This window comes from Lygodium microphyllum, chromosome 6 (assembly GCF_053477565.2).
Source record: "Lygodium microphyllum isolate KBCC chromosome 6, Lygodium_microphyllum_v1.1.10, whole genome shotgun sequence".
Lineage (NCBI taxonomy): Eukaryota > Viridiplantae > Streptophyta > Polypodiopsida > Schizaeales > Lygodiaceae > Lygodium > Lygodium microphyllum.
The window spans coordinates 112,773,821-112,784,795 of NC_141140.1; the positions used below are offsets into that span (position 1 = coordinate 112,773,821).

A 10,975-nucleotide genomic window follows, 5' to 3' on the forward strand; every position below is an offset into this window, starting at 1 on the left:
TCCGAATGTAGTTGCCTTTGCTAAGACAACTGTTGTTGATGTAACTGCTGTTGCTGCTGCATATACAATTGCGTCTTCTGATTTTGAAGTTGCATATACATAGACATATTTTGTAAAATCTGCTTTAAATCATCCGTAGAAGTACTTGAAGCAGAAGTCGATGTATGAAGCTGAAGTAGAGGACAAAGCAGGAATCGTAAAAGAGGCTGAAATTGATACTGAAGTATCTCCCATCCTGAAATTTTTTTAAATGCGACGCTTTCATGTCAGGTTCACCAAAGATGTCGAAGGGTTTTTGAAAGCAAAGTCGTGACCACAGAGGACCTTGACTAATATCAGGATAGAAGATCAATCAAGGGAGATCAGGCTATGCAGCAGTAAACTCCCAACTCTTCATATTGAATGCAAAGATTGTTGATTTAACATGCATCTGTTCAATAAACCTGTTGTTTATAGCCTGAAGAACTTGGATCGAAGCACCACCGGTTCCAGTAATCAAAGGCCAGTTTCTGATCAGCAGTTAAACATATAAAGACAACTCATACGCATCATAACTATCTGAATGGCCAATATCACGATCGATTCCTTTTTACCAGAAAATTAGAGGATTATTACATTTGAGAAATCCCATGATTTGCTCCTTCTGTGAGGAAAATGTCAAATGCATTTGCAGGAAATCTATCGCGCTCTGAACTGCCCTCTACAATGGTATTTCTTAGTATGAAATCCTCAACCAAATTTCGCATCTTTCAAAGAATAGGGTGTCAGCAATTTTCAGACATGAAACATATTGCATATTCTGTCCTTGCTCACACTTGACAAAAGTTCTCTTCACAATCCAGCATATTGAGTCCTGATGGTCCAAACATATGCTAACACTTGACAAAAATCCTTTTTACAATCCAGCAAATTCAATCCCAGTCATCCAAAATAGTCTAGACATAAGCTACTTTGACCAGTTTCCAATTGTATCCATGCCAACTACAACCTCAGAGCAGAGGTTCTTTACATTGCATCCAGGTATGGCTGATTAGTGTGATGGGAGTATTACTCTTAGCTTGTTCTGGAACTAAAATAAACCACAGCCTCAAAATGTTGTAATTGTTTATGTCAATTTACCAAATTTTGGGACAGTTTCAAATTCCCCTGTCTCGACAGAGTATGTAAACTTGGCTGCATATTCATAATTCTCAGCCTCAAGGGCCTCTCTAGTACCATCAATGCAGTTGGTGCGCTCCACAATGGCATCAATCCGATCGAGCGTGGCCTGCACCCATGACTACGCCAACTCTTGATTCGCTGTTCACTACCGGCCTGTTTTTCCTTTTTTGCACAATCTAGCACGTTTGATCAGTCAGGCTTAAGTGCATGCTTATTTCTTCCGATCGATGGATCTCTCTCTCTCTCTCTCTCTCTCTCATGATTGCGTGGCCAATTGATCACTCTATACCAACCACATATTGTACCAGATGCGCGTATGAAAGCATAACAGCTACCACGAAATATGCTCCTCCTCTATTGCCTTTTACACGTTGAGGCAAGGTACTTGGCCTCACAATCTTGAGATATCAAAAATGCATCACCAGTTATGTTCACCTTTAGAGAGAAGTGGAGGCGGCCGTGATGATGCCTAAGTTGTGCTCTAGATTGGCTCAAACAAAGGAAGATCAGACGGATCTGCTGGATCACCGGAGCTCATCTAATTGGCCTATCATCGAGCAACATGAAATTGGGCTTATTTTGAAAGAGCCTATCACACGGTTCTCCTCCCGAGCCCCATTTTTCTGGTCAGGTCCTCCTCTTGATTCCTCTCTTTGTCAGATACACTGCGCTTTTTTTTCCCAGGCGGCCTACAACACGCCTCTTTCTGACCAGAAAAGCGGCCCCTCCCACGATAGCAGCAGATAAAGCTTCTACCAATTCTGTTTTGCCCAAATGTTACTATTTGGATATTCCCCATTCCATAGTTTACTGTGAGATCAAGAGCACAGAACGCAGCCATGGCACCCCCCATAGAATGTTCTGTAACCATAATGTCCAATCCTTCCACTTCATCAAGTATAGACATAACTGCACCAACTACTCTTGTACGAATGGTGGTATTATGGTAGACTGTATAAAATCCACGATGTATCATTGCACCTGTAACTCCTGGATAATTCAGATCAAGCTGCTTAAAATATAGATCCTCCATCTAGTTTTGAATACTATTCTCTTGCGTTCCACAGAATGCAATCACAATTGCATTCAAGTCTTCAGCAAGCCCGCTGTAGGTAGTGTTGAACATCAGCTATAAGCTCCACCAATCTGAAACCCTTGGTGTAGCCATCACACGTAGAGCAATTCCAAGAAATGAGAGAATCCAAATCATTGACATACACCAGAGAAGCGTACTCCACAAGTATTTGAGCAAGTGTATGGTTGTACTGAAAGCCATCATCATAGTCATGAACCCTTGTAAGTTCCAATCCTCATCCACCTAGAACAACTGGCACTAAGCCTAGCAGAAAGAAGCAGCACACAACCTTCCACATGGCTAACCTGATGAGGCACTCCATGCATTTCAATTCATCGACGGAGTGATCGTTTCTTCTTTTCGCCTGGGAATTGGAAGCCAAGAAAAGCCATAGAAGACATCGCATGCCCACCATTGTTGAAGGATGATCTATCAGGTTCAACCCTAGCTGAAAGGAAAGGCAGGAGAAGACCCCTCTCTCCACTATACTTCCCACACAGAACAAAATGCAAACACAATGACTAAGTATGTACAAAGTAACAAATGTCACACACACAACTTTTTGGTGGATTCCACACCTCGGATGCGTAGCAGTACGACAGTGCGATCTGAATTTCAATGTAGTACACGCCATCGACCGATTCGATATCCCAAGGGCATGGAGGAGATGCTGCGGTTTATGTCAATGCGATGGTTGCATGGAGCTTTGACTGTAGCGTCTCGCAAAGGGGCAGAGGTCTCAACCGAGGAGTGGGAATTCTCGAGGGGATGTAGTCTAAAGGTGATGACGTGTTTAGAATGTGTCATATGTATATTTTATATGTGACAACTAATTGAGTGTTTCAATGTACAGGACAAAATATATAGTGCAGCATGGTCACATGGGCGGCATTTTTGCATGGAGCATATTGACAAAAAGCGCTTCACAATAGACTGTGGTATCATGGCAAGGTTGGAGCAAGAGAGCCGACGATGAGCAACAGATCCAAACATGGTTATAGATAAGATAGAGTATTTTGGAAACTTGCAAAGTATTGTTACCGTGGATTATCGTAGCTTTCCATGATACTATTCGATGTGCAGTGGTTCAAAGTGGGACTTGAAGGAGCTGGAGCATCAGTTCGACGAGGTCCATCTGGATTTCTCGAAATAGATTCCGAAAAAAATGGACATATTTGCACAATACCTTTATGTTGCCGGCCCATTATAAATAGGTGCATGAACTCATTTGTTTGTTAATTGTATTACGACATGGTACATGTCACAATAGTTAAATCTCTCTTGTACGTGTTTGTGAATAGGTAATCTTCTATCCAAACCCCCAACAACGTCGATGGTGGTATGTTATACCTTCAACTCCCCCAAGTGCGAGAGTATATGATCAAAGCAATGTTTCGAGCATAGATGATGACAATATACAAATAGAGGGGTCGATATTGGAAGGGGTGGAGGCCACCGAAAGCTTGGAGCATGTAGAGGAGCCAGCATCGGGTAACAATGATGGAAATAAAGGAGTCCAAGAATTCTTTGAGAACGAGATGGACTCATCCTTTTATGGTGACATGTCTATCGACCTTCCAATTTATGCCGAGTTGTGTTAGGAGATTGGCATGGGACCATAGGATACTTCATACTTGGAGCATCCACTTACTCAATTCGTTGACTAATCGCTTATAAGGATAAATAAAATATGCATTTTAAGTAAGATCATTTTTTAAAGATTTCTATTACCGTGCTTTGTATGATTTAAATTGATTATGCTAATATCATTTTTTGTCTGTGCAGGTGACCTTTGTGGATACTTAGATCATCAAGATGAGTGGAGGGATGAGCGATGAGGAGTTGCAGGACATCTTCACGCGCATGTCTCCAGATCAGATGGCGAGATTCAGAGACATGGCGGACCAGGAGCTGTCTCAGACATCGTCAGGCCGCTCTATTAGATCTACTTCGGTGTGATCAGATGCTTCAGCTTTGAGCAGACGAGGTCGACGCTCCAGACTTGGGCCAAAGGGAGCGAGTGCTTTAGGGTCAGGGAGATGCTGGTTGCTATGGAGGCATGGACGCGGTGTCTCCGTCTCGTCCTTCTGCTGGAGTTGCGTCACTTCCAAGATTTGTCACACCTGTGGGGACATCTACTCCAGTTACTCCGGCTTTTCCTCAGTTGTCCACAGGTGGCACCCTTATGGGTGTTACACCGATAGATACTACCCTGGTCGGTACACCAGATGTACAGGGGTCTCTTGGATATGCCGAGGAGCATGGTCGCAAGTGAGATAGCACCCATCTTAGGCATACCCCCAGAGGGGTATACCTATCTTGTAGATGATAGGTCAGGAGCCATCATCATGAATGATGAGGGGAGGAGGGTGATGGCTTGCATGAGAGAGTTGTGTCAACAAGCTTTTCGGCACGTCTTGGATCATTGGAAAAACATACCGGAGGGGAGCAAGGACTACATAGTAGCATCCTTGCTGCATGAGAAGTTTCCAGTTCCAGCCACAGCAAATAGGTTTTCTACGGGCTGGATGATGGAGTGTATGCATACATATATATCACACAGTCGATCGGACGCACGCAAGGCACTCAAGAGTGGGCCTGCAAAGCCCAAGTGGCTAGACGCAGACAACTGGCGCACCGACTGAGGGAGGAGGCTACAGATTCTCCAAGACATTGGAGTTAGCAGTGCGAGGTAGCGAGGGCACGACTAGAGGCCGGAGTGGTCTTTCTTTTGTTTTGCTTGCTTATTTTTTTGCAATATACTTTGTACTGACAATCGTGTTTCTAACAGTTAGTATTTCATTTCCTTTGCAGCACTCCATTAGAAATCGCGATCCAACCGGCCTTGAGACTCGATATGTAGAGAGGCACGATCTCACTGCATTGATCGATTGATTATATAGACGCGGTGGCCTTGTAAGTCACTCATATTTCTTGTCCGTAGTTACCATGTTTAATTACAATGCATTATTGTATGGTGGACTGATGTGTAGTTGTTTCTTTTTTTGTAGAGTCCGTTTGATGCTCCTTTGTGGCAGGACGAGCTTTCGAATGGCGAGGATGTATGGCTTGCCCTTGGATCCCTAGAGCTCACACACCCTTCTTTTTTTGGTCACCTGATCTGTGTAGACATTTTCTATGTAGTAGTGATATCTTGCCATGATTGTACCAGTCGCTTTCATTATGCGATCATGTATTTATTTCATGTATCAGTGTTATGATTTAAGTACACTTTGTCTTTATTTACACGAGCATTGTACATAGTGCAGAAACTATTTTGTATGGCCCAAATAAAGCACATAGTGCGATATGTGGCAGGGTAGCTTGTTGCCCTGCCACGATTTTTTTTTTCCTATTACAATTTTTTTTTCCATGTTACCATCGCTATTAGCATCGCAAATTTACATGCACGCGCCGTTATTGGCATCGTTATTAGAGTTATTATTTGCATCGGTATCAGTTGATACCGACACAAATAGCGATGCTGATAACGATGCTAATATCGACTGTTCTATGGTATCGCCAATAACGACACTTTTTGCAATGACAGGGGCAAATCTTTTTATTTACATTTTCATCACTTTTAACGTTAGTATAAGGCCTATATCTTGTAGTGACATAAGATCATGCTACCTTTGACCAAGGGAATTGATGTATTACCATACCATTGTATGCCTATAGACCTCATTAGTCACCACTCCTGTGTTTGTAAATTGTTTTCTTATTTACTAATAGCTAAGAATAAAAGGATATCTAACATATTGATGCCACCTACCAAGTTGAGAATAGTCCCTCACGAGTAATTATTGGCCAATGCTTATATTGATCGTTGCTTTGATTTTTCTTCCAAAGTGTGAAAAGATTTTATTTAAATCTCAAAAGTAATAAACTTAAGGATTTTTAAAATTTTAACATTAAAAAATGGGTAAAAATTATCTACCTTGGTCATTGCATTGCCATGAAGAGAGATGCAAATCTAGTTGGCTAAAGTCACTATAGTGTTTCTTCGCCAACCAATGATTGGAAGATTGTTTCCAATTTTTCCCACTATGACCTTTAACTTTCCCATCCATTCGACTGAACACCATCAAATGCTACAAAATACACCACCTGATTAATCTAGCATCTCAAATAGTAATTATAGACAATATTATGACACATAAAAGAATTGAAAAAGTTAATTCATCTTTAAAAAAAGAGAGAGAAAACACATACAAGCCCCTTATTTTGATGAAAGCATATTTTAAATATAATAAATTAATATTATTTATATTAAATGGATAAAATCAAATAAATTAATAAGGCTAAAATAAAGACCAATGATTTAGTCAAAACTACTACTAAAAAATTTTAAACTTGCAATTCAAAAATAAAGTAATAATTTAAATAATACAAATTATCATGTAAATGCATTTTATAACATATTATACTTACTATATAGATTCATGTAAAGATGATTTATTATTAATAATTCTCTAAAAATAATAGTTTATCTGATTTTACCTAATACTATGTTCACCATAACACTAAATATAGTAGTTCCCTTCCATCTATCTACTAAGCACAATACAACCAGTGTCATACCCAATTCTTAGGTGTAACAGGTCACGAGACATTTCAAAACCTTATGCCGCTATACTCTCGATATTTCAAAATCTTGTCGATGGGAGGTAAAGTCCTGTTGCTAAACGCCATTCTCGAGGCTTATTGCGTACCCCGAAACCCATTGAACAGAGGTGGCCGTATGCTAATGAACAGTAGAATGGAGGCTTCTTATGTACTCAACGGGACGGCGGGGGAGAATGATGGTTGAAAGGATAAACAAAAGATAAACAATGTAGGAAAGGAACAAGGGAGTCAGCTGAAAGGGAAGGAAATAACCCGATGGGGGTTGAGTAGAGACCCTGCAAAGGCGCACAGAGACAGAGACACAGAGAGAGAGAGAGAGAGAGAGAGAGAGAGAGAGAGAGAGAGAGAGAGAGAGAGAGAGCGCTACTACTATAAAAGGGCAGGTGCTAGCTCATCCCTTCCCATTCCTTCGCTTAGTACTCACACACACACACATACACATACACTCTCTCTCTTTCTCTGTGTCTGCGCGCGCGCGCTATATCATGGCCAGCTTTTCTCGCTTCCCTACCATCGCCAGCGTTGGCGAGCTCAAGGTGGACTGGCTCGAGACTGCGTCAGCACACCACATCAAGCTCGATGTACCAGGTGACCTGCAGAGCTCCATCTTGCACGTAGAATCAATCTCAATGTACAATCAAAGTGTCATAGCTTCTTCAAGGTGATTCGACATTCTTAGGAGCTGAAGGTGGTTCGAGGTGACTCAGATGATGTACATTTCATCATCGTTTGTTAAGCGATTATACGCGTGAAAATCTCGTTATGAAGTACGTATGTGGCGAAGCTTATTGGCATTTTCCATGTGATTCGACGATTGACTAGATGAATACATTGGCTGGTGGTTGGTATAATGAATGCATTGGTTATGGTTGGTAGTATTGCCATTATTTGAACGGACAATCGACATGACATTGTCAAAGGAGCTAGAAGTGGTTTTAGGACTCATCGAAGGGCTCCCGGGGGGGGTAGGTGGGGGGGGGTCACCTTATAGAACATGTAATATACCATATGAGTTCAAAAGAAAGGGTATTTTTATTATGTTGACTTACAGTTTTTCAAAAACAGAAGGGGTTTATAAATGCACCTCCTGTAAAATTTACATTAGGGGTGTTTTTATTCAAAAAATTTCAGAAGCACACTTTTTAAGGGAGGCGAGGGGATGGGGGGGGCAGGGCGTGGGGTGGGAGGGGGATGGGTGGGGGGAATATGGGGGGAGGGGATCAATACTTAAATGCATATATGTTCTCATGAGACAAATATTTACAACTAGCATGGGGGAGGGGGAGTGGATTCTATTATAGCTTTTCATCAGATCAAGGGTGTTGCAATGGATTGCTCACAAGCTTGCAATGATCGTGAAGGCAATGATTTTTGTCTGGTGGATGTTTGTTTGTTTGACTTGGCCCAATAGTTAATACAAAAGTGAGACTCAAAGTACAAAACCACAATCAAGGGTGTGGATATAAAGAGTAGATGAGGGTAATTGCCTAACTTGTGGTAGTTGCTTGGGATCTTGTATGAGCAATGAATGCTCATAATGGTCCACTTGATGAGGTAAAAGGAAACATGATGCTCAATGCATGGTTTTCCATTTGGAAGAGCTGAGTTGGAGAAGTAGTCACTATGGTAGTATCATGTTTTAATTTGAATTGTATAGAAGGGGCCATGAAAATGCACATTCGATTCAAATTTTAGATTTACAGAGGGGATATAACTATTGCATTCAAAATTCACAAAAGGGGTATATAAAATGGTGAAATTTTTTTAAAAAGGGGTTTTTTAAGTATCCTTTGAACTCACGTTATATAGTGTGCTTCTTTAAGGTGACCCCCCTACCCACCCCCCTCCCTCCCCCTCCCCCCCCCCCCACCCCCCGAGTTGAGGGCTCTATTATTTTCTAGTGATGCCATTTGGGCTTACAAATACTCTAGCTACCTTTCAGATTCTGATAAACAAGATTTTTCAAACTTTCCTTTTTCAAATTTTCTTGTCTTCTTTGATGACATTTTGATTTACAATAAGACCCTTCAAGACCACTTATCACACATAAGGAAGGTTTTTGATATATTAAGGCATCACAAACTCTTTGCTATGCACTCAAGGGGATGGCGGGGGAGAATGATGGTTCAAAAGGATAAACAAAAGATTAAAAATCTAGGAAAGGAACAAGTGAGTCACTTGAAAGGGAAGGAAATAACCCGATGGGGGTTGAGTAGAGACCCTGCAAAGGCGCACAGAGAGAGAGAGAGAGAGAGAGAGAGAGAGAGAGAGAGAGAGAGCTACTACTATAAAAGGGCAGGTGCTGGCTCATCCCTTTCCATTCCTTGACTTAGTACTCACACATACACACACATACACACTCACACACACACACTCTCTCTATGTGTCTGTGCGTGCGCGCTATATCATGGCCAGCTTTTCTCGCTTCCCTACCATCGCCAGCATTGGTGAGCTCAAGGTGGACTGGCTCGAGACTGCATCAGCACACCACATCAAGCTCGATGTACCAGGTGACTAGTAGAGCTCCATCTTGCACATAGAATCAATCTCAATGTACAATCAAAATGTCATAGCTTATTCAAGGTGATCCTACATTCTTTATAGGAGCTGAAGATGGTTCGAGGTGACTCAGATGATGCACATTTCATCATCGTTCGTCAAGCGATTTACGTGTGAAAATCTCATTATGAAGTACGTATGTGGCGTAGCTCATTGGCATTTTCCATGTGATTCGACGATTGACTAGATGAATACATTGGCTGATGGTTGGTATAATGAATGCATTGGTTATGGTTGGTAGTATTACCATTATTTGAATGGACAATCGACATGACATTGTCATAGCTTTTGAAGGGTGAATCAACATGACATTGTCAAAGGAGCTAGAAGTGGTTTGAGGTGACTAAATGATGTAAATTTCATTATGATTTGTTAAGTGGTTTTACATGTGGAAATCTCCTAATGAAGTAAGTAAATGGCAAACCTCATTGGCATTTTCAACGTGAAAATGATGTTAAATCATTGACTAGAGCTAGAGTAGCTTACACTCACCATTAAATTCTGCAATCATTCAACATGAGAAAATTTGTCAACTATGACGGCCTTTATATACTAGGCTTCTCAATGTTATGTACATAATGTGTAAGCTATACTTTAACTATGTGACCTTCATATTGAAACAATCTACCCAATTATAATATCTTTTAGTGGTAACAGGGTTCTTGATGTATCAACAATATCATCAACAATACCCCACATGAAGAAGTGTTTGAAATTGTGTTGTTTTTTGTAGGTTTGACCAAGGATGACATAAGCTTACAAGTACTCCCGGGCAATGTGCTTCAAATTATTGGCATGCACATCACCGAGCTAGAAAGGACTAGAGACTATATGATTGAGCACATTATTGAGAGGCCTGGAGGTATCTTTCTTCGCCAGTTCCAACTACCAAACAACATTCTTCTGAACAAAATAAGAGCCCAAGATGAAGTTGGTGTTGTTACCATCACCGTACCAAAAAAGATATCCATCATTAGGCAAATCCCCATAATGAGCAAATATTGAGAAAGTGTGATCTCTCTTTTGCATTTGCTCATAAAAAAGGCTTCATGCAAGATAGGCATGGCCTATCTACACTTTGAAAATCATAAGGCTTCATAAGTATCCTATCTAATAGGTCATTACGAGTATATCCCCCCTCCAAAAGAAAAAAAACTTTTGAGAGTTGCTAGGCTTTACATTATCTAGTAAGAGTCTCTCTCTCTCTCTCTCTAATTTTTCTTCTTGAAAGAGGTTGATGTAGTTGTAGAATTCCAAATTACTTTATGAGTAAGAGGTCTGTAATCTCGTAGATATTGGGACATTTTTCTTGTATGCTAATACACAATTATCTATAAATTGATACTTGAGCTCTCAAAGATGACAATTTTACTTGTTCTTTAAATAACTCAATTAGGTACGTGTTACAATAGATAAACATGACAAAACCAATGAATGATGCATGATTTATTATGTAACTATAATACCCATAGTATACCATTGTCTCAACATGACAATTGTAGTTGCTCATAGAGGGAAGGGAGTAATTGAATGCAAGGCGAGTACTAGAAT

The 10,975-nt window shown here is 40.7% G+C and overlaps 1 protein-coding gene and 1 pseudogene across 4 annotated transcripts; one reads left to right on the forward strand and one right to left on the reverse strand.

Annotated features, from left to right (window-relative positions):
- Positions 1-1,753: 1,753 nt before the first annotated feature.
- On the reverse strand, positions 1,754-2,534 carry LOC148034989 (lipase-like; annotated as a pseudogene).
- Positions 2,535-7,289: 4,755 nt separating this feature from the next.
- LOC148034990 (17.4 kDa class I heat shock protein-like) lies at positions 7,290-10,764 on the forward strand. 4 transcript variants are annotated; one of them, XR_015691138.1, is made up of 3 exons: positions 7,312-9,375; positions 9,470-9,556; positions 10,158-10,296. XR_015691138.1 is itself a non-coding variant. In XM_087679906.1 (2 exons), exons 1-2 carry the CDS (start codon positions 7,351-7,353, stop codon positions 10,427-10,429), a joined length of 375 nt encoding a protein of 124 aa, XP_087536032.1. In that variant the 5' UTR covers positions 7,290-7,350; the 3' UTR covers positions 10,430-10,764. The 4 variants fall into 4 exon arrangements, 3 of the variants coding, with proteins under 3 accessions (XP_087536032.1, XP_087536033.1, XP_087536031.1); XM_087679906.1 differs by lacking the exon at positions 9,470-9,556 and having other exon boundaries at positions 7,290-7,453; positions 10,158-10,764; XM_087679907.1 differs by lacking the exon at positions 9,470-9,556 and having other exon boundaries at positions 7,290-7,526; positions 10,158-10,264.
- The last annotated feature ends 211 nt before the right edge of the window (positions 10,765-10,975 follow it).